Source organism: Pristis pectinata, chromosome 39, assembly GCF_009764475.1.
Source record: "Pristis pectinata isolate sPriPec2 chromosome 39, sPriPec2.1.pri, whole genome shotgun sequence".
NCBI lineage: Eukaryota > Metazoa > Chordata > Chondrichthyes > Rhinopristiformes > Pristidae > Pristis > Pristis pectinata.
In genome coordinates this window covers 4,608,964-4,632,995 of record NC_067442.1, presented here as the reverse complement: position 1 = coordinate 4,632,995, position 24,032 = coordinate 4,608,964, and the positions used below count along the sequence as shown (strand labels likewise).

Sequence of the window (24,032 nt, the reverse complement as noted above, 5' to 3'; positions counted from 1 at the left end):
GGTGTGAAGACGACTCCGGAGGGACGGAACCCCAGTGCCCCGAGTCTCCCGAATTTGAGTACCTGTGTTCCATCATCCTCAACGCCACAGGGCCCTTCGCTGGCTGCCACCGTCACCTGGACCCCGTGAACTATTACAGGTCCTGCGTGGGTGACCTGTGCCTCCACCGTACGGCCGGTCCAAGGCTCTGCCAAGCTGTCAGAACCTACCAGAAGGCATGCAACATCGAAGGGGTGGACATTCCCGCTTGGCACGGCGACGACAATTGCCGTAAGAAAATTTCCCTTGTATGAGGGACGGAGGGGTGTCCGAAACTGGAGGGCTTGGGCTCAGGAGAAAGCGGGCCAGGGGAAGAATCTTTTCTCGACCTGTATTGCAGTCGGGGTGACGTTAGTTATCGAGTGAAGTCAGGCGGAGGTTGAGGGGTTCATTCTGAACAGTGAACGTCAGATCCCTGGGGAGTGTTGAGGGGTGAGATGAGTGAAAAACATAAATTTTTGGTATTGGTATTGGTTTATCATTGTCACTTGCACCGAGGTACAATGAAAAACTTGTCTTGCACACCGATCGCACAGATCAATTCATTACACAGTGCACTGAGGTAGTACAGAGTGCACTGGGGTAGCAGAGGGTAAAAACAATAACAGAGTACAGAGTAAAGTGTCACAGCTACAGGGAAGTGCAGTGCAGGCAGACAATAAGGTGCAAGGCCATAACGAGGTAGATTGTGAGGTCTCATCGTAGAAGTGAACCATTCAATAGTCTTATCACTGTGGGATAGAAGTTGTCCTTGAGCCTGGTGGTACGTGCCCTCAGGCTCCTGTATCTTCTGCCCGATGGGAGAGGGGAGGAGAGAGAATGTTCGGGGTGGGTGGGGTCTCTAATGGTCGTACAAGAGAAAAGCAATAACAGAATGCAGAATAAAGTGTCACAGTTACAGAGAAAGTGCAGTGCAGGCAGACAATAAGGTGCAAGGGCCACGACGAGGTAGATTGTGAGGTCAAGAGTCCATCTTATTGTACTAGGGGACCGTTCAATAGTCTTATAACAGCGGGGTAGAAGCTGTCCTTGAGCCTGGTGGTACGTACTTTCAGGCTTTTGTATCTTCTGCCCGATGGGAGAGGGGAGAAGAGAGAATGACCCGGGGTGGGTGGGGGTCTTTGATTATGCCGGCTGCTTCACCAAGGCAGAGAGAGGTCCATGGAGGGGAGGCTGGTTTCCGTTCTGTGTCCACAACTCCCTGCGGTTTCTTGCGGTTCCGGGCAGAGCAGTTGCCGTACCAAGCCGGGATGCATCCGGATAGGATGCTTTCTGTGGTGCGTCGATAAAAGTTGGTGAGTGTCAAAGGAGACATGCCAAGTTTCTTTAGTCTCCTGAGGAAGTAACTCTAACATCTGTGGTGGGTAAGTTACCAGAGAGGATTCTAAGGGATAAGATATTCGCACATCTGGAAAGATGGGGTTGATTAGGGGCAGTCAGAGTAGCTTTGTGTGTGGGAGGTCACATCTCACAAACTTGACTGAGTGTTTTGATGAGTTGACCAGGAAATTTGATGAGGCAGGGTGTTAAACGTGGGTGAGGCAGGTACATAACGAATTTTGAAAGATATTTGGACAGGTACAGAGATAGGAAAGGTTCTGAGGGATTTGAGCTGGTCACAGGAAGGGCGCGGGGGCTTTGGAGAGGGTGCAGAAGAAGTTCACCAGGGTGCTGCCTCGATTAGAGAGCGAGCTATAAGGAGAGGTCGGACAAAGTTGCGTTGTTTTCTCTGGAGCAGCAGAGGCCGAGGGGAGGCCTGATAGAGGTTTATAAAATCACGAGAGGCACAGATAGACAGTGTCTTTTACCCAGGGTCGAAATGTCTAATACCAGAGGGCATGCATTGGAGGTGAGAGGGGGGTAAGTTCAAAGGAGATGTGCCGGGCAAGTTTTTTTTACACAGAGAGCGGTGGGTGCCTGGAATGTGCTGCCAGGGGTGGGGGTGGAGGCAGATACAATAGAGGGGTTTAAGAGGCTGTTAGACAGGCCCATGGATGTGCAGGAAATGGGGGGAGATGGACCGTGTGCAGGCAGAAGGGATTGTTCAATTCGGCATCGTGTTCGGCACAGACTTTGTGGGCCGAAGGGCCTCATGGAGTCATAGAGTGAAACAGCACAGAAATAGGCCCTTCAGCCCAACTGATCCATGCCAACCGTTAGTCCCATTAGCCTGCATTTGGCCCAAAACCTTCTGAATCTTCCCTATCCCTGTACCTGTCCAACTGTCTTTTAAATGTTAATGTACCTGCCTCAACCACTTCCTCTGGCAGCTCGTTCCACACGGATACCACCCTTTGTATATATAAAAACAAAAGTTGCCCCTCAAGTTCCTATTAAATCTCTTTCCCCTCTCACCTTAAACCTGTGCCCTCTCATTCTCGATTCCCCAACCCTGGGAGGAAAGACTGTGCACATTCACCCTCATGACCTTACACACCTCAGTAAGGTCACCCCTCAATCTCCTACACTCCAAGGAATAAAGTCCCAGCCCGTCCGACCTCTCCCTGTAACTCAGTCCCTCGAGTCCTGGCCACGTCCTTGTAAATCTGCCTCTGCGCTCTCTCCCAGTTTAGTAACATCTTTCCTGCGGCAGGGCGACCAGAACCGAACACAATACTCCAAGTGTGCCATGACCTCCCAACTTCTATACTCACCTGCCTTTTCCCCAAAACTCTTAATTCCCCTCCTATGCAAAAATCTACCTGACTATGTCTTAAACATACTTCATGAGGAAGCCTCTACTGCTTCCCTGGGCAGAGAATTCCACAGATTCACTACTCTCTGGGAAAAGCAGTTCCTCCTCATCTCCGTTTTAAATCTACTCCCCCGAACCTTGAGGCTGTGTCCCCTGGTTCTAGTCTCACCTCCCAGTGGAAACAACCTTCCTGCCTCGATCTTTTCTATCCTGTTATGTTTGTTCTTCATCAAGAGACAAACTTCGCGTGGGTTTAACATCTGAACATTTTATTAACCAACACCCGACTGGCTTTTTACAGCCACTTCCGGTTCCCCCATGTGACCCCTTGCATTGCCAACTGGGAACTGTAGTTCGTTATTATAACTACAGAATAACACATAACCCTTTCATAATTTTATATATTTCTGTAAGATCCCCTCTCGTTCTTCTGAATTCCAGCGAGTATAGTCCCAGGGATTTCCCGTCAGGAGCTGCTGCCCGCCGTGAATTAATGCCCTGGTGTTCTCTTTAGCGCCACCAGATCCATGCGGAGACCAGGAATGCACGGCCGATGAGTGGTGCGGAGAACGGAGAGGTGCTTATGGCTGCTTCTGCAACCCAACGGTTGATCTCATCGATGACCACACTTACGGTAACAGAGCAGGCTCGTCTCTCTGAATTAAAACAGGCTGCTTACTTGCTATCGAATTCTACCGCAGTTGATTAATTTGCAATCATGTTTATTCATTACATCGAGGGCTACAAGACTGACAGATGCCGATATCGTACATAGTAATCCTGAAGTGGTTTCAAAGTAAGAGTCACAGTGGAGTTTATTGTCAGATGCACAAGTCAATATGGGCACAGGTGCAATGAAAAACTTACTTGCGTACTGAGTTCAAGAGCCACGAGGTGATGTTGCAGCTCTATAGAACTCTGGTCAGACCACACTTGGAGTATTGTGTTCAGTTCTGGTCACCTCATTATAGGAAGGATGTGGAAGCTTCAGAGAGGGTGCAGAGGAGATTTACCAGGATGCTGCCTGGATTGGAGAGCATGTCTTACGAGGATAGGTTGAACAAGCTGGGGCTTTTCTCTTTGGAGAGAAGGAGGGTGAGAGGAGACTTGATAGAGATGTACAAGATGATAAGAGGCATAGATTGAGTGGACAGTCAGACTTTTTCCCAGGGCAACAATGGTTAACACGAGGGGACATAATTTTAAGGTGATTGGAGGAAGATATAAGGGGGATGTCAGGGGTAAGTTTTTTACACAGAGAGTGGTGGGTGCGTGGAACGCACTGCCGGCAGAGGTTGTGGGGGCAGATACATTTGGGACATTTAAGAGACTCTTAGATAAACACATGAATGATAGAGAAATGGAGGGCTATGTGGGAGGGAAGGGTTAGATAGATCTTAGGGCAGGATAAAATGTCAGCACAACGTTGTGGGCCGAAGGGCCTGTACTGTGCTGTAGTCTTCTGAAGAACACAATTGGAACGAAAACTGCAGTGCAAAGTGGTCATAGTGTCGACAGAGGGGACGGCAGGTGCCTGAATCCAGAGCAACACACAAAACGCTGGAGGAACTCGGCGAGTCAGGCAGCATCTGTGGAGGGAAATGGAGTGTCGACGTTTCAGGTCGAGCCCCTTCATCTGGACTGGATGAGAAGAGGCCGGTGTAGAGGGGTGGAGGGGAAGAGGTGCTGGGAGGTGATAGGTGGATCCTGCAGGAGGGGAGGTTGATAGGCAGATAGGGGAGGGCAGAGAGTGGGACTGGTATCAGGAGCTGTTGTGTGAAAATGTTCTTTTGGAATCTCAAAGATGGAGGACTCTGGCCACAGACTTTGGATCTTAAAAGTAGTTTAATCACAAAGGCAAATGCGGGGACAGAATGCATGGGAACAGATGCACACTCGCACACACGCAGGAGACCGCGGACATGAGGGGGAATCTCAACGAGGATGAGATACACACACACACAAACACACACACACACACACACACACACACACACACACACACACACACACACACACACACACACACACACAATAGACAAGGTACAGCTTATCAAGGGATAAACACTACAATGCCTGAGTACCTTGTTCCAACAAGCATTGGCCCTAACACTCCCTGGAATCTGACTGCGACGCTCCCAAACCACGTGGTGGTACACACTCTTACCAGCGGTCTCTGCAGCGTTGTCTCACTACTCCTGAGGCAGTCAAAAGAGGCAGGCCAGGGGGTTGCAACACTCTTTATAGTGCTAGGAGGCTGAGTGGAGCCTGATCAGGTGATTTAGACTGGCCAGTGGTTTGGAGGTCATGGACAAAGGTGCCTGCCACGGCCAATGGTCAGACAGGTTCAAAGAAAAAAGGTGCCTCTCCAAAGCCAATCCCTATGCCCACACCTGATGGGTGGGGTGGAGCCACACCTTGATTGACAGTGATGTCACTTCTGATCCAAAGAGCAATGCTGTCCTCCAACCAGCGAGGTCAGTGTTACGGTCACGTGACAGCCATGTGCTCTCATACTACAGGAGCTGGGAGGTGATAGGTGGATCCTGCAGAGGGAGGAGGTTGATAGGCAGATCGGGGAGGGCGGAGGGTGGGGCTGGTGTCCGGAGCTGGGAGGTGATAGGTGGAGGTGACTGAGATGGAATCTGACAGGAGAGGAAGGTGGAGGGTGGAACGGTGGGAGGGAGGTGGGGAGGGGGAACCAGTCGGAGGGGTGTGTGGGCGATGGCGGGAGGGAGGGGAAGGAGACAGGGTGTTAGGGGGGCAGGTGGATCAGGAGGAGAGACGGAGAAGGGAAAAGGGGCGAGCGGTTGGTTCATGTACTGAGGCAGTGATTAGGGTTGTGCCGGTCGGTTCAAGAACCGAATGGTTGAAGGGAAGTCGCTGTTCCTGAACCTGGTGGTGTGGGGACTTCAGGCTTCTGTACCTCCTGCCCGATGGGAGCTGCGAGAAGACGGCACGGCCCGGGTGGTGGGGGGATCTTTGACGACGGACGTTGCCTTCTTGAGGCAGCTCCTCCTGTAGATACCACCGACGGTGGGGGAGGGATGTGCCCGTGATGCATTGGGGCTGAGTCCACGACTCTCTGCAGCTTCTTACGTTCCTGCGCGTTCGAATCGCCGTCCCAGACCGTGACGCAACTGGTCAGGACACTTCCAACAGCACATCTGTAGAAGTTTGCTGGAGTGTTTGGTGACAAGCCGAACCTCCTGAGGAAGTAAAGACGCTGGCGCGCCTTCCTTGTGACCGGGTCTACGTGCTACGTCCGATAGGTTAACACCCGGGAATTTGAAGCTGCTGACCCTCCCCACCGTCGATCCCCCAACGTAGACCGGTGCGTGTTCGCCCTCCTTCCCCATCCTGAGGTCAACCATCAGCTCTTTAGTTTTACTGACGTTGAGCGAGAGATTGCTGTTGGGGCACCGTTCACCCAGGCGTCCCATCTCGCTCCATATAAGCTCCCAACGTTTCAATTATTCTTGCTATTAATAAGATCTTTGACCACACTTGGAGTTCAGATAAATATGAGGTGTTGTATTTTGGAAAGTCAAATCCAGGTAGGACGTTCACAGTGAACGGCAGGGCCCTGGGGAGTGTTGTGGAGCAGAGGGACCCAGGAGTACAGGTACACAGTTCCCTGAAAGTGGCGTCACAGGTAGACAGGGTGGCGAAGAAGGCGTTTGGCACACTGGCCTTCATCAGTCGGGGTGCTGAGTACAGGAGTTGGGAGGTGATGTTGCAGCCATACAAGGTGTTGGTGAGGCCGCACTTGGAGTATTGTGTTCAGTTCTGGTCGCCCTGCTATAGGAAAGATGCCATTAAGCTGCAAAGAGCGCAGAGGGAGATTTACGAGGACGTTGCCGGGACTCGAGGGACTGAGTTACAGGGAGAGGTTGGACAGGCTGGGACTTTATTCCTTGGAGTGCAGGAGGCAGAGAGATGATCTTATAGAGGTGTATTAAACCACGAGGGGCATCGATAGGGTGAATGCGCACAGTCTTTTCCCCCAGGGTTGGGGAATCAAGAACTAGAGGGCACAGGTTTAAGGTGAGAGGGGAAAGAGATTTAATAGGAACCTGAGGGGCAACTTTTTTACACAAAGGGTGGTCCGTATGTGGAACGAGCTGCCAGAGGAAGTGGGTGAGGCAGGTACATGAACAACATTTAAAAGACAGTTGGACAGGTACAGGGATAGGAAAGGTTTAGAGGGATATGTCCTCGATGGCGGGGAGGGTTGTGCCCGTGATGGAGCTGGCTGAGTCTACAACCCTGGTAAGTGGGACTAGCAGGGACGTTCGCCTTGGTCGGCACGGACCGGTTGGGCTGAAGGGCCTGTTTCCGTGCTGTATGACTCTGTGATTCATTTGTCTTGCTGTACCTACTCACTAGCTTCTGGTGAAGTATGCACTGGGACACCCAAACCCCACTCACATCCCATGCCATCTGAACAGTTTATTATTAACAATTTTCCCTGCCGAAATGCCTAATTCCACATTTTCCAGCATTATACTCCACTTGCTGGATCTTTGCCCACTGCTGGAGAATCATTCCCACCCTGGTTCTGTTGGGGGCTGATGTACAATCCGCAGACTCAGTGAACGGCAGGGTGTTGTAGAACAGAGAGACCTCAGGGTACAGGTACATAGTTCCCTGAAAGTGGAGACACAGGTAGACAGGGCGGTGAAGAAGGCGTTCGGCACGCTGGCCTTCATCGGTCAGGGCACTGAATACAGGAGTTGGGACGTCCCGTTACAGCTGTACAAGGCGTTGGTGAGACCGCACTTGGAGTACTGTGTGTAGTTCTGGTCGCCCAGCTATAGGAAGGACGTCACTGTGCTGGAGAGGGGGCAGGAAAGATCCATGGCGACGTTCCCGGGACTGGAGGGCTGGAATTATAAGGAGAGGCTGGACAGGCCGGGACTGTTTTCCCCGGAGCGAAGGAGGCTGAGGGGTGACCTTATCGAGGTTTATAAAACCACGAGGGGCATAGATAAGGTGGACGGTCATCGTCTTTTCCCCAGGGTGGGGGAGTCTCAACCTAGAGGGCAGAAATTTAAGGTGAGCGGGGAAAGGTTTAAAGGCGACCTGAGAGGAAAGTTTTTCACACACAGAGAGTAGTGGGTGTGTGGAACGAGCTGCCAAAGGAAGTGGTAGAGGCGGGTACAGTTACAACGTTGAAAGACATTTGGACAGGTGCATAGATAGGAAATGTTTAGAGGGATAGGGTCCAAATGCAGGCAAATGGGACTGGCCCAGTAAGGCACCTTGGTCAGCATGGATGAGTTGGGCCGAAGGGCGTGTTTCCGTGCTGTACTGTGCTATGTTTGAATATCTACGTTCTATTATCCCATCTGGGCCAGGCATTTTACCAACGAAGTGAAATCCCAGCTTAGATCATGTCAACTTTGTTCCCCAAGAGATAGGCAGCCCATCAGGAGATGGTACACAAGTCACTGCATGGCGGAGAGCATTCTGACCGGTTGCATCACTGCCCGGTACGGAGGCTCCAACACGCAGGATCGCAAGAGGCCGCAGAGGGTCGTAGACTCAGCCCAGCTCCATCACGGGCACAACCCTCCCCGCCACCGAGGACATCTCCAAGAGGCGGTGCGTCCGTCACTAAGGACCCTCACCACCCGGGACACGCCCTCTTCTCGTTACTACGGGGAGGAGGTACAGGAGCCTGAAGGCCCACACTCAATGATTCAGGAATAGCTTCTTCCCCTCTGCCATCAGATCTCTGAACGGTCCACGAACCCATGAACACTCCCTCGTTATTCCTCTTTTGCACTACTTATTTATTTTTGTAACTTATAGTAATCTTTATGCCCTGCACTGTACTGCTGCCGCAAAACAACACATTTCACGATACGTCAGCGATAATAAACCTGATTCTGATGGTCTTCCTTTCTCAGACTACAAGCTGACATGCAGTGGCGAAAAGAGCAACATATCATTTTCCCGCTGTCTTTTGTTCAGTGACGGATGGATGACTCGACCCCTGCATCTCAACGATCCCAGCTGCAAGGGGCAAGTTAGCCATGGTCGGATTGTGTTCAATTTCGACGGTAGTCGAAGATCCTGTGGCTCGAAACTCAAGGTAATTATTGATCGATGCGTCGAGTTATAGAAAGGATTATCAGTAAGATTGAAAGAGTGCAGAGGAGATTTACTAGAATGTCGCCGGGTCTTCAGGAGTTGAGTTACAGGGAAAGATTGAACAGGTTAGGACTTTATTCCTTGGAGCGCAGAAGAATGAGGGGAGATTTGATAGAGGTTTACAAAATAATGAGGGGTATAGATAGTGTTAATGCGAGTAGGCTCTTTCCACCCAGATTAGGAGAGATAAGTACAAGAGGACATGGCTTTAAGGTGAAAGGGGAAAGGTTCAGGGGGGACTTCTTCACAGAGAGTGGTGGGAGTGTGGAACGAGCTGCCATCTGATGTGGTAAATGCGGGCTCACTCTTAAGTTTTAAGAATAAATTGGATAGATACATGGACGGGAGAGGGCTGGAGGGGTATGGACTGGGTGCAGGTCAATGGGACTAGCAGAATAAAGTTTCGGCACAGTCTAGAAGGGCCGAATGGCCTGTTTTCTGTGCTGTAGTTAATATTTATACTCACAAGGAGTAAAATATGTAATCTCGACCTCCCGCTCTCTTGCTAAGTGTACATGACGGGGAAAAAAAATTGAAAAGAAATTTAATTTTTTGAAGAGAAAACCCCCAAATCAAAAAAAAGGTGTAATGTTAAACAGAAGCAAACAAAAAACTTCAAAGAAAAAAAACTGGACATATTTCTTCAATTTTAAAAAAACACATTCTTATGTTGTCAGCTCCGCTCCTCTGTATTCAAAGGTTATTGGAGGGGATTTTAAAAAGGTCTGCTCTCATCGAAGGGAAATATTGAATAAATGGACTCCAAACTTCCTCAAATTTAAGCGAAGGATCAACAGTACCCTCCTAACTTTTTCTAAGTTTAAATATGTTATAATTTGAGAAAACCATTGAAGTGTGGTGGGGGGTATAGGGTCAGTTCTATGGTTCTAAGTGGCTGACTTTACACTGACTGTGTTGCTGGCAAGGAGGCGATCTTAGTCGTATTGGACACAAACCAAGGGGCAGCAAGGATTCTCAGGGATGTTGCAAGGATCGGAGAGATTGAAGTTGCAGAAAGGACAATCCTGCAGAACGACTGTTGCTTCAGATTCCAGCATCTGCAGTCTTTTCCAGATAGCCTAGATCTATTCTCCCTGGAATGGGAGGTGACAAGATAGAGGTGTGTAAAATTCGATCTACAGAGGGTTCTTGGGGTCCGAGTCCATAGCTCCCTGAAAGTGGCTGCCCAGGCTGACAGGGCGGTAAAGAAGGCGTATGGCACGCTGGCCTTTATTAGTCGAGGCACTGAGTCACTGAGTCGGGAAGTTATGTTGCGGCTTTATAAAACTCTGGTCAGGCCGCATCTGGAGTATTGCATTCAGTTCTGGTCGCCCGGTTACAGGAAGGGTGTGGGGGGCTTCGGAGAGGGCGCAGGAGAGGTTCACCAGGACGCTGGTATGTGAAGCTTTGCGGGGCATAGACAGGGTGAAAGCAGAGAGTCTTTTACCCCAGGGAGGGAGGTGTGAAAAACAAGAGGGCATAGGTTTAAGATCAGGGGCGAGAGGTTTAAAAGGGACATCAGGGGCAGATTCTCCACGCAAAGGGTGGCGCGTATTTGGAACGAGCTGCCAGATATAGTGGCTGAGGCGGGCACATTAGCAATGTTTACTGGATAAGCCCATGGATAGGAGAGGTTTAGAGGGCTATGGGCCAAACACGGGCAGATGGGACTCGCTCGCTGGGCAACAGAGTTAGCACGGACGAATTGGGCCTGCCTCCAAGTTGTGTGACTCCCTGACTCGATAAAGTGATGCCTTTTTTAACAATTAGGTAAATAGAACACACTTTGCATATTCCAACACTCTCCACGGATATATTGTTGAAGATAATGGAATTATTTCACGGAATCGGTCACTCTCTGTGGAATTCTCCTGCGGATTCCCGCTAACGATCAACTTGTCCCTACCTCTGACAAGGGTTGTGAAGAGGTAAGGTCCTTATTGTCGTCTGATGTATTAAATTAAAGTCAATACCTTACATTTTTTTATCCATTTCCCAACTGACGTTGGATTTCGTCGGCGATGCCAGCATTTTTTACATATCCCCAATCGCCCTCCATCCATCCCCCCCACCTGCCCCCCCCCCCCCCGAACCACCACAGGTCCGTGCAGGGAAGGCTCTCCCACGGCGCTGTCGGGAGGAGGGAATCCCAGGATTCAGACCTGGCGACGGTCGACAGATTTCCGCGTGGGAGGGCGGTGGGGATCCTACGTGTGGTGGCGTTCCCATCACCACCATCCAAGGTCTAGTACTTTATTCCTTAGAGTGTAGGAGACCGAGGGGTGACCTTACAGAGGTGTATAAAATCAGCAGGGGCATAGATAGGGAGAATGCGCATTGTCTTTTTCCCCAGGATTGGGATATCAAGAAGTAGAGAGCACGGGTTTAAGGTGAGAGGGGAAAGAGATTTAAAAGGAACTCAAGGGGCAACTTCTTTACCCAGAGGGTGGCCCGTATGTGGAACGAGCTGCCAGAGGAAGTGGTTGAGGCGGGTACATTAACGACATTTAAAAGGCACCTGGACAGGTCCACGGATGGGAAAGGTTTAGAAGGTCAAACACTGGCGAATGGGACTAGCTTGACCAGCATGAACCAGTTGGGTCGAAAGGTCTGTTTCCATGCCGTTTGGCTCTGTGACACCATGATCACACAATGTTCTATGCTGAACACGATGCTAAATGAAACTAAATCCCTTCTGCCTGCACAGTGTCCACATCCCTCTGCTCCCTGCACATCCATGTGTCTGTCTAATGCCCTCTTAAATACCTCTATCGTATCTGTTTGTACGGGACGCTGGTGAGGCCGCACTTAAGATAAGATGAGATCTCTTTATCAGTCACATGTACATCGAAACACACAGTGAGATGCATCTTTTGCGTAGAGTGTTCTGGGGGGCAGCCCGCAAACGTCGCCACGCTTCCGGTGCCGACATAGCACGCCCGCAACTTCCTAACCTGTACGTCTTTGGAACGTGGGAGGAAACCGGAGCGCCCGGAGGAAACCCACGCAGACACAAGGGGAGAACGTACAAACTCCTTACGGACAGTGGCCGGAATCGAACCGGGGTTCACTGGCGCTGTAATAGCGTTACGCTAACCGCTACACTACCGCGCCTGCTTGGAGTATCGTATTCAACTTTGGCCACCCTGCTATAGGAAAGATGTTATTAAACGGGAAAGGGTGCAGAAACGATTTACAAGGATGTTGCCAGGACTTGAGGGACTGAGTTATTCACCCTATCGATGCCCCTCATGATTTTATACGCCTCTCTAAGGCCACCCCTCATTCTCCAACACTCCAATGAATAAAGTCCCAACCTGCCCAACCTCTCTCCATAACTCAGTCCCAGCAACATCCTCGTAAATCTCCCTCTGTGCTCTTTCCAGCTTAATGGCATCTTTCCTATAGCAGGGCGACCAGAACCGGACGCGATACTCCAAGTGCGGCCTCTTGTACAACTGCAACGTAACCTCCCAACTTCTGTACTCAGTGCCCTGACCGATGAAGGCCAACGTGCTGAATGCCTTCTTCACTGCCCCGTCTACCTGCGATGCCACTTTCAGGGGAACATGTACCTGTACTCCAAGGTCCCTCTGTTCTACAAGAGGGAACTAGGAGGATGGATAGACAAGTCATTCTAAGTGATTAGGATGGTGACTAATTAAGCATACATATTTCTGGTCCTCACTAGTAGAACGATGGTTTGTAATGGTGCATCTGTAGAAATCGGTAAGGGTCGACAGGGACAGACCAAATGTGCTCTGGGATTGTGGAAAGTGGCCGCACGGGTCGACAGGGCGTTAAAGAAGGCATATGGCACGCTTGATTTTATTAGTCGAGGCACTGAGTTCAAGAGTCGTGAAGTTACGTTGCAGCTTTATAAAACTCTGGTCAGGCCGCATCTGGAGTGTTGCGTTCAGTTCTGGTCTCCCCCGTTACAGGAAGGGTGTGGGGGGGGGGCTTTGGAGAGGGTGCAGGAGAGGATCACCAGGACGCTGCCTGGATTAGAGAGCGTGAGCTATAAGGAGAGGTCGGACAGACTTGGGTTGTTTTCTCCGGAGCGGCGGAGGCTGAGGGGAGACCTGACAGAAGTCTATAAGATTATGAGAGGCGTAGTTGGACAGCTGATATCTTTTTCCCAGGGCGGGATTGTCTAATACAAGAGGGCAAGTATTTAAGGTGAGAGGGGGGAAAGTTCAAAGGAGCAAGTTTTTTTACACAGGGAGCGGTGGGAGTCTGGAATATGCTGCCAGGGGTGGGGGTGGAGGCAGATACGATAGAGGGGTTTACGAGGCTGTTAGACAGGCACATGAATGTGCAGGGGATGGAGGGAGATGGACACCATGTCGGCTGAAGGGATTAGTTTAGTTAGGCGATTAATTACTAGTTTAATTAGTTCAGTACACACCTGTTCCTGGTTGTACTGTTTGATGTTCTATGACTGTAACTAAGTGTTTCTTTCATTGACCAGTGTTGTGAACGTGGTGTTGCCTGCTGGGTCCGAAATCTTTGAAGCTGTAATGATCATGTATCGCGATCCGCAATACAGCCAGCCCTTCACTGAGACGCCAGTCACCCTCGATATTGGAAGCAACGTTTACATTGGGATTCACGTCCAGGGCATTGATGCCGATCAGTTTGTCCTGACGCTGGAGAATTGCTGGACCACTCCTGTCAGGGACACGTCGTCGCCAACTAAATGGGGGCTGATAACCAATCAGTAAGTACGTCGCGGAGGCAGGGAGTCTGCGGCCGGACCTTCGGGACAGCAGGTGAAGAGGTGGCATAATGGAAGACAGACACAAGGAGGGGTGGGGTCAGGCACTTTTGCAGGAAGAATAAAGGTGCACACTATTTTCTAAATGGGGAGAGACTTCAGATATCGGAGGCGCAAAGGGACTTGGGAGTCCTAATTCAGGATTCCCTGAAGATTAACTTCATATTGGTGTTGGTTTATTATTGTCACTTGTACCAAGGTACAGTGAAAAACGTGTCTTGCATACCGTCCGTACAGATCAATTCATTACACAGTGCAGTTACATTGGGTTAGTACAGAGTGCATTGAGGTAGTGCGGGTAAAAACAATAACAGTACAGAGTAAAGTGTCACAGCTACAGAGAAAGTGCAGTGCAATAAGGTGCGAGGTCACAACAAGGTAGATCGTGAGGTCAGAGTCCATCTCATCGTATAAGGGAACCGTTCAATAGTCTTATCGCAGTGGGGTAGAAGCTGTCCTTGAGCCTGGTGGGACGTGCCCTCAGGCTCCTGTATCTTCTGCCTGATGGGAGAGGAGAGAAGAGAGGATGTCCCGAGTGGGTGGGGTCTTTGATTATGCCGGCTGCTTCACCAAGGCAGCGAGAGGTAAAGACAGAGTCCAAGGAGGGGAGGCTGGTGTCCGTGACGCGCTGGGCTGTGTCCGCAACTCTCTGCGGTTTCTTGCGGTCCCCGGCAGAGCAGTTGCCGTCCCAAGCCGTGATACATGTGGATAGGATGCTTTCTGTGGTCCATCGGTAAAAGCTGGTGAGAGTCAAAGGGGACAAACCAAATTTCTTCAGCCTCCTGAGGAAGCAGAGGCGCTGGTGAGCTTTCTTGGCTGTGGCGTCCACGTGATTTGACCAGGGCAGGCTGTTGGTGATGTTCACTTCCAGGAACTTGAAACTTTTAACCCTCTCGACCTCAGCACCATTGACGTAGACAGGAGCATGTGCCCTGCCCCCTTTCCTGAAGTCAATGACCAGCTCTTTTGTTGCCATTGAGAGAAATGTTGTTGTCATCAGTAGTAAATTGGAAAATTGGTTTATTATTGTCATATATACCGAGAGTCAGTGAAAAACTTGCAGTCCAGACAGATTGTTTCATCACTTCAGTGCATCGAGGTAGTACAAGGGAAAAGCAATAACAGAATGCAGAATAAAGTGTTACAGTTACAGAGAAAGTGCAGTGCAGGCAGACAATAAGCTGCAAGGGCCACGACGAGGTAGATTGTGAGGTCAAGAGTCCATCTTATTGTACTAGGGGACCGTTCAATAGTCTTATAACAGAGCTGTCCTTGAGCCTGGTGGGACGTGCTTTCAGGCTTTTGTATCTGCCCGTTGGGAGCGGGAGAGAAGGGAGAATGTCCGGGGTGGGTGGGGGTCTTTGGGGAAAGCCGGCTGCTTTCCCGAGGCAGCGGGGAGTGTAGATGGAATCCGTGGAGGGGAGTTTGGTTTCCGTGATGTGCTGAGCTGTGTCCACAACTCTTGGCGCTTTCTTGCGGTCCTGGGCAGAGCAGTTGCCGTACCAAGCCGGGATGCATCCGGATAGGATGCTTTCTATGGGGCATATATTGTGTACATTGCATTTATTGATATAGATTGTGGTGTATTACAGGTAACTAAAGAACTCGATCATATACATACATATGATTAGTAACATAAGACAGTGATATAGGAGCAGAATTGGGCCATTCGGCCCATCGAATCTGCCCTGCCATTCGATCATGGCTGCTTTTTTCAACCCCATTCTTCCCCCTTCTCCCCGTAACCCTTAACCCCCTTGCTAATCCAGACCCCATCAACCTCTGCCTTAAACACACCCAATGACTTGGCCTCCGCCGCCCCCTGTGGCAACGGATTCCACAGATTCACCGCCCTCCAGCTGAAGAAATTCCTCCTCATCCCAGTTCTAAAGGGATGTCCCTTTATTCTGAGGCTGTGCCCTCAGATCCCGGACTCTCCCACTGATGGGAACATCCTCTCCACGTCCGCTCTATCCAGGCCTTTCAGTATCTATAGAACATAGAACATGGAGCAGTTACAGCACAATTCAGGCCCTTCGGCCCACAAAGCTGTGCCGAACATGTCCCTACCCTACCGGGTAGGTTTCAATGAAATCTCCCCTTATCCTTCTGAATTCCATTGAGGACAGGCCCAGAGACATCAAACGCCCCTCATACGTTAACCCTTTCATGCTCGGGATTATTCTTGTGAACTTCCTCTGGACCCTCTCCAGGGCCAGCACATCCTTCCTTAGATACAGGGCCCAAAATTGCTCACGATATATCAAATGCAATCTGACCTACACCTTATTCCTTCTACGATGAGACCTCACAATCTACCTCAGCATTACATCCTTGCTTTTATATTCTAGTCCTCTCGAAATGAATGCTAACGTTGCATTTGCTTCAGAGTGAACATCACCAACAGCCTGTCCTGGTCCAACCACGTAGATGCCACGGTCAAGAAAGCTCACCAGTGCCTCTACTTCCTCAGGATGCTAAAGAAATTCAGCATGTCCTCGTTGACCTTCACCAATTTTTACCAATGCACCATAGAAAGCATCCTATGCGGATGCATCCTGGCTTGGTACAGCAACTGCTCTGCCCGTGACCGCAAGAAACCACCGAGAGTTGTGGACACAGCCCAGTGCATCATGGAAACCAGCCTCCCCTCCATGGTATCCGTCTACACTTCCCGCTGCCTCGGTAAAGCAGCCAACATAATCAAAGACCCCACCCACCCTGGACATTGTCTCTTCTCCCCTCTCCCATCGGGCAGGAGATACAAAAGCCTGAAAACACGTACCCCCAGGCTCAAGGACATATTCTATGCTGCTGTTATAAGACCATTGAATGGATCCCTAGTACAATAAGATGGACTCTTAACCTGACAATCTACCTCATCGTGGCCCTTGCACCTTATTGCCTGCCTGCACTGCACCTTCTCTGTAACTGCGACATCTTATTCTGCATTCTGTTATTGCTTTTCCCTTGTACGACCATCAGAGACCCCCACCCACCCCGGACGTTCTCTCTCCTCTCCTCTCCCATCAGGCAGAAGATACAGGAGCCTGAGGGCACGTACCAGCAGGCTCAAGGACAGCTTCTACCCCACAGTGCTAAGACTATTGAACAGTTCCCTTCTACGATGAGACCTCACAATCTACCTCGCCATGACCTTGCACCTTATTGTCTGCCTGCACTGCACTTCCCTGTAGCTGTGACACTTTACTCTGCATTCTGTTATTGTTTTAACCCTGTACTACATCAATGCACTGTGTAATGAATTGATCTGTACGGACGGTTTGCAAGACAAGTTTTTCACTGTACCTCAGTACAAGTGACAATAATAAACCAATGCCAATAACTGTGTACATTTTCAGAACACGCGTGTGCACAGCCAGGTTCTTGTACTCTGAAACAACAAAGAAAAAAAGAATGGAAGAACCCATCAATTTGAGAAGCAGAGAGAGAGAGAGAGTCGGTGTTATCTTTCCCAGTCTGACCAGCTGAGTGTTGCATAGAACACAGAACAAAGGACACTACAGCACAGCACAGGCCCTTCGGCCCACAATGTTGTGCCGACATTTTATCCTGCTCTAAGGTCTATCTAACCCTTCCCTCCCACATACCCCTCTATTTTTCTATCATTCATGTATCTAAGAGTCTCTTAAATGTCCCTGATGTATCCGCCCCCACTACCTCTGCCGGCAGTGCGTTCCACACACCCACGTGTAAAAAAACTTACCCTTGACGTCTCTCTTATATCTTCCTCCAATCACCTTAAAATTATGCCCCCTCGTGTTAGCCATTGTTGCCCTGGGAAAAAGTCTCTGACTGTCCACTCGACCTATGCCTCTTGTACACCTCTGTCAAGTCACCTCTCATCCTCCTGCTCTCCAAAGAGAAAAGCCCCAGCTCGCTCAACCTATGTTTACAGCATTTCTTGGCCCTGGTTCTACACGTGCGTTGATCGTGTTTTTTTTATCCATTGTTCAAAATTTACGCAGGTGCCCGAATTCTCTCAGTGAAGTGGAGATCAAAGAAAGTGGTGTCTCCCCCATCGGTCGATTCAAGTTCCCGGTCTTTAAGTTTGTGGGTGGGGTGGATAATATCTACTTGCATTGCCAGATCCGACTGTGCAATCTCCAAACGACTCAATGCTCAGTGGTAAGTCCTTGTTACAGTTGTGACGATTCTTTAATTGGACCGTGGGAGCAGAGTTAGGCCATTCAGCCCATCGAGTCTGTCCAGCCATTCAATCACCTCCCCTGACTTTCTTTCAACCCCATTCTCCCCCTTCTCCCCGTAACCCTTGATCCCCTTACCAATCAAGAAATAACGACGTGGCCCCCACCGCCCTCTGTGGCAACGAATCCCACAGATTCACAGCCCTCTGGCTGAAGATTCTGAAGGGACGTCCCTTTATTCCGAGGCTGTGTCCTCGGATCCCGGACTCTCCCACTGATGGGAACATCCTCTCCACGTCCGCTCTATCCAGGCCTTTCAGTATCCGGGAGGTTTAGATGAGATCCATCCTCTAAACTCCAATGTACAGGCCCAGAGCCATCAAATATGCCTCACGTGTTAACCCTTTCGTTCCCAGGATCGTTCTTGTGAACCTCCTCTGGACCCTCTCTAATGCCAGCACATCCTTCCTTAGATACGGGGCCCAACACTGCTCACAATGTTCCAAATGTGGTCTGACCAATGCCTTATAAAGCCTCAGCGTTACATCCTTGCTTTTATACTCCAGTCCTCCCAAAATGAATGCTAATGTTGCATTTGCCTTCCTTACCACTGACTCAACCTGCATATTAACCTCGAGGGAATCCTAGCCACCGTATTAAAGTAACACTCCAAAAACCTTCTCTCCCAATGTATTATCTCATTAGCTCCCTATATTATAACATAGAACATAGAACAGTACAGCACAATACAGGCCCTTCGGCCCACAATGTTGTGCCGACCTTTAAACCTCGCCTAAGACTATCTAACCCCTTCCTCCCACATATCCCTCTATTTTAAATTCCTCCATGTGCTTATCTAACAATCTCTTGAATTTGACCAATAATGTATCAGCCTCCACCACCGCCCCAGGCAGCGCATTCCATGCCCCAACCACTCTCTGGGTAAAGAAACCTTCCTCTGATATCTCCCTTGAACTTCCCACCCATTACCTTAAAGCCATGCCCTCTTGTATTGAGCATTGGTGCCCTGGGAAAGAGGTGCTGGCTGTCCACTCTATCTATTCCTCTTAATATTTTGTACACCTCTATCATGTCTCCCCTCATCCTCCTCCTCTCCAAAGAGTAAAGCCCTAGCTCCCTTAGTCTCTCCTCATAATGCATCCTCTCCAAACCAGGCATCATCCTGGTAAATCTCCTCTGCACCGTTTCCAACACCTCCACATCCTTCCTATAATGAGGCGACCAGAACTGGACACAGTACTCCAAGTGTGGTCTAACCAGAGTTTTGTAGAGCTGCATCATTACCTCACAGCTCTTAAACTCGATCCCTCAACTTATGAATGCTAACACCCCATAAGCTTTCTTAACTACCCTATCCACCTGTGAGCCTTTCAGGGATGTGTGGATATGGACCCCCAGATCCCTCTGCTCCTCCGCACTACCCAGAATCCTGCCATTAACTTTGTATTCTGCCTTGGAGTTTGTCCTTCCAAAGTGTACCACCTCACACTTCTCCGAGTTGAACTCCAACTGCCACTTCTCAGCCCAGGTTAAGTGGCAGAGGGTCAAGTCTTCTGGTTTCCATTACGGATTCATAGAGTCATACATCATGAGAAGAGGCCCCACGGCCTAACTGACCCCGCCAAGACTGCGTTTGGCCCATATCCCTCTAAACCTTTTCTGTCCACAAACCTGTCCAAATGCCTTTTAAACGCCGTGATTGTACCAGCCCCTACCACTTCCTCTGGCAGCTCGTTCCGCACACCCACCTCCCTCTGTGTGCAAAAAGTTGCCCCTTTAAATCTTTCCCCTTTTTCCTTAATCCTGTGCCCTCTAGTTTTAGACTCCCCTACCCTGGGGGAGAAAGGCTGTGACCGTCCACCTTATCTAGGGCCCTCGTGAATCAAAGTCAAAGTCGAGTTTACTGTCAGACGCACAAGTCAGTGTGTGCACAGGGTGCAATGAAAAACTTACTTGCAGCAGCATCACAGGCACAGAGCGTCAGAGGCACAACATTCACAAGAAGAACATGAATTAAAGCACAGGCTGATTAGGGACAGTCAACATGGCTTTGTGAGGGGCAGGTCGTGCCTGACGAGCCCGATTGCATTTTTTTGAGGATGTGACAAAGCACATTGATGAAGGTAGAGCAGTAGATATGGTGTACATGGATTTTACTAAGGTGTTTGATAAGGTTCCTCATGGAAGGCTCATTCAGAAACTCAGGAGGCATGGGATCCAAGGTAACTTGGCTGTGTGGGTTCAGAATTGGCTCGCCCATAGAAGACAGAGGGTGGTGGTAGATGGAGCGTATTCTGCCTGGAGGTCGGTGACCAGTGGTGTTCCGCAGGGATCTGTTCTGGGACCACTGCTGTTTGTGATTTTTATAAATCACTTGGATGAGGATGTGGGGGGGTGGGTTAGTAAGTTTGCTGATGACACGAAGGTTGGTGGTATTGTGGATAGTGTAGAAGGTTGCTGTAGGTTACAACAGGACATTGATAGGATGCAGAGCTGGGTTGAGAAGTGGCAGATGGAGTTCAACCTGGAAAAAGTGTGAAGTGATACACTTCGGGAGATCGAATTTGAAGGCAGAAAACAAGGTTAATGGCAGGACTCTTAGCAGTGTGGAGGAACAGAGGGATCTTGGGGTCCATGTCCATAGTTCCCTCAAGGTTGCCGCGCAGGTTGACAGGGTCATTAAAAAGTGTGTGGTGTGTTGGCCTTCATTAGTCGGGGGATTGAGTTCAAGAGCCGCGAGGTGATGTTGCAGCTCTATAGAACTCTGGTCAGACCACACTTGGAGTATTGTGTTCAGTTCTGGTCGCCTCATTATAGGAAGGATGTGGAAGCTTTAGAGAGGGTGCAGAGGAGATTTACCAGATGCTGCCTGGATCGGAAAGCATGTCTTATGAGGATAGGTTGAGCGAGCTAGGGCTTTTCTCTTCGGAGAGAAGGAGAATGAGAGGTGACCTGATAGAGGTGTACAAGATGATAAGAGGCATAGATCGAGTGGACAGTCAGACACCTTTTCCCAGGGTGACAATGTTTAAGACTCCCCTACTCCAGGGGGGAAAAGACTGACCGTCCACCTTATCTACGCCCCTCGTGGTTTTATAAACCTCCATAAGGTCACCCCTCAGCCTCCTTCGCTCCAGGGAAAACAGTCCCGGCCTGTCCAGCCTCTCCTTATAACTCAAACCCTCCAGTCCCGGGAACGTCCCCATGAATCTTTCCTGCACCGTCTCCAGCTCAGTGACGTCCTTCCTACAGCTGGGCGACCGGAGCTGCGCACAGTGCTCCAAGTGCAGTGTCACCAAGCTGCAACGGGACGTCCCAACTCCCGCAGTCAGTGCCCCGTCCGACAAAGGCCAGCGTGCCGAGCGACTTCTTCACTGCACTGTCCTGCCTGCATCGCAACTTTCGGGTGTACCTGTCCCCCTGGGGTCTCGCTCTTCTACATTATAAACCGCGATACCTCTTGTGTCTATTCAGAATTGTTCGCTCGAAAGAACCAATCGGATTGGCGGAGGCGGCAGTCAATCAGAACTTCTCTCCATTGGACCAATCACAAGGAGAAGTAGTGCAGGTACATCAAAAACAGAAGTAAACCTCTGGGCCGCTCGAATCGACTATGCCGTTCCTTCGGGACAGATACAATTGTTGTTCTACCTCAAGCACCTTATCCAAAGGTCCTTCCAACTCTGTCTTGGAGCTCTCAGCAGGGCAGAGAGTCCCAAATATTCCCCCATCTTCTCCCCATCTTGGTTCTGTCGACCCCTTATTCAGAGACTCTGACACTGTAACTTTGTTTTGCATGCCATCCATACAGATCAATTCATCACAGTATTGGTATTGGAATTGGTTTATTATTGTCACAGTAGTGTAGCAGTTAGCGTAACGCTTTACGGCGCCAGCGACCCGGGTTCAATTCCCGGCGCTGTCTGTAAGGAGCTTGTACCTTCTCTCCATGTGTGCGTGGGTTTCCTCCGGGTGCTTCGGTTTCCTCCCACATTCCAAAGACGTACAGGTTAGGAAGTTGTGGGCGTGCTATGTTGGCGCTGGAAGCGTGGCGACACTTGTGGGCTGCCCCCAGAACACACTACGCAAAAGATGCATTTCACTGTGTGTTTCGATGTACATGTGACTAATAAGGAAATCTTGTCTTACTTGTACCGAGGTACAGTGAAAAACTTGTCTTGCATAGTGTTTGTACAGGTCAATTCATTACACAGTGCATTGAGATAGTTCAGGGTAAAAACAATAACAGAATACAGAGTAAAGTGTCAAAGCTACAGGGAAGTGCATTGCAGGTCGACAATAAGGTGCAAGGTCATAATGAGGTAGATTGTGAGATCAAGAATCCATCTTATCGTTCGATAGTCTTATCACAGTAGGATAGAAGCTGTCCTTGAGCCTGGTGGTACGTGCCCTCAGGCTCCTGTATCTTCTGCCTGATGGGAGGGGTGAGGAGAGAGAATGATCCGGGTGGGTGGGGTCTTTGATTATGCCGGCTGCTTCACCAAGGCAGCGAGAGGTAAAGACAGTCCGCAGAGGGGAGGCTGGTGTCCGTGACACACTGGGCTGTGTCCACAACTTTCTGCGGTTTCTTGAGGTCCTGGGCAGAGAAGTTGCACACCAAGCCGTGATGCATCTGGATAGGATACTTTCTATGGTGCATTGATAAAGGTTGGTGAGTGTCAAAGGGGACAAGCCAAATTTCTTTAGCCTCCTGAGGAAGTAGAGGCACTAGCGAGCTTTCTTGGCCATGGCGTCTATGTGGTTGGACCAGGACAGTCTTTTGGTGATGTTTACTCTGAGGAACATGAAGCCCTCAACCCTCTTGACCTCAGCACCATTGATGGAGACAGGTGCATGTACACCGCCCCCTTTCCTGAAGTCAATGACCAGCTCTTTTGTTTTGCTTACATTGAGGGAAAGGTTGTTGTCATGACACCATGTCACTAAGCTCTCTATCTCCTTCCTGTACTCCGACTCATCGTTATTTGAGATATGGCCAACTACGGTGGGATCATCTGCAAACTTGTAGATGGAGTTAGAGCAGAATCTGGCCATGCAGTTATGAGTGTATAGGCAGTATAGTAGAGGGCTGAGGACGCAGCCTTGTGGTGCACCAGTGTTGAGAGTAATCGTGCCGGAGGTATTGCTGCCTATCGTCACTGATTGCGGTCTGTTGGTCAGGAAGTCAAGGATCCAGTTGCAGAGGGAGGTGTTGAGACCTGTGCAAACTACACACACACACACACACACACAAACACACAAACAGAAGAGCACACACTCACAGGCGTGCTCGCGCGCGCGCACACACACACACACAGAGGTGCGCGCACACACGCACACACACACAGAAACAATGGGGCACACACACGCACGCAGACACACATGCGCACACACATAGAAACAACAGCACACGCACTCTAACAGGCACACACACACACACACACACACACACACACACACAGAAACAGCAGTGCACACCCAAACAGAGGCGCACGCGTGCATGCACACACGCACACGCACACGCACACAGAGCACCGGAGGTCAGGATGGAACCTGGGACCCCCGGAGCTGTGAGACAGTGGCTCTGCCCACTACACCACTGTACACCCTTCTATGAATGGTGCCTTTCCCTGTATGAAGATCCTAACGCTGTGAACCGTTCTTTCTGCAGGAATCGTTTCCAGCGGTAACCAACCAGTCTCAGGCTCCTCACTCACAGCTGCCATCCTTCTCAGCCGTCTCTTCCTCCAACACGTTCTGCAACTTTGAAAGTCCATTTGAAGCTTGGTCAACATTTCAATTAAATATTACGACAACCTCTATCAATAAAACAATCAGGCCTTTCGCATTTCCGTGTGATATTAATGCAATCTTGCGGTGTGGTTTCGATAATGTTGTAGCTTTTATTGTTTCAAAAGATCCTTTCTGAATAAATGATATTCACCAAGGCAAATTGTTTTGTTGAATGGTGGTATTCAGCACATGGATATTTCAATCCCTCAGAGTCAAACAGCACAGAAACAGGCCCTTCGGCCCAACTGGTCCCGGCCGACCAAGATTCCCATCCAAGCTGGTCCCATTTGCCCGCGTTTGGCCCATATCCCTCTGAACCTTTCCCATCCGTGGACCTGCCCAAGTGTCTTTTAACTATTGTTAATGTACCTGCCTCACA

General features: G+C 49.9%; 1 protein-coding gene across 1 annotated transcript in view; it reads left to right on the top strand.

Annotated features, from left to right (window-relative positions):
* The window catches only part of LOC127587179 (alpha-tectorin-like), a 40,053-nt gene extending 16,311 nt beyond the window's left edge, over positions 1–23,742 (top strand). The window contains exons 6-13 of the mRNA XM_052045372.1: positions 2–270; positions 3,249–3,368; positions 8,650–8,834; positions 10,664–10,821; positions 13,365–13,613; positions 17,660–17,819; positions 21,335–21,428; positions 23,532–23,742. Of these exons, the coding sequence (XP_051901332.1) occupies positions 2–270; positions 3,249–3,368; positions 8,650–8,834; positions 10,664–10,821; positions 13,365–13,613; positions 17,660–17,819; positions 21,335–21,428; positions 23,532–23,629 (1,333 nt within the window). The 3' untranslated portion in view covers positions 23,630–23,742. The remainder of the gene's footprint in view (position 1; positions 271–3,248; positions 3,369–8,649; positions 8,835–10,663; positions 10,822–13,364; positions 13,614–17,659; positions 17,820–21,334; positions 21,429–23,531) is intronic.
* Positions 23,743–24,032: the final 290 nt, after the last annotated feature.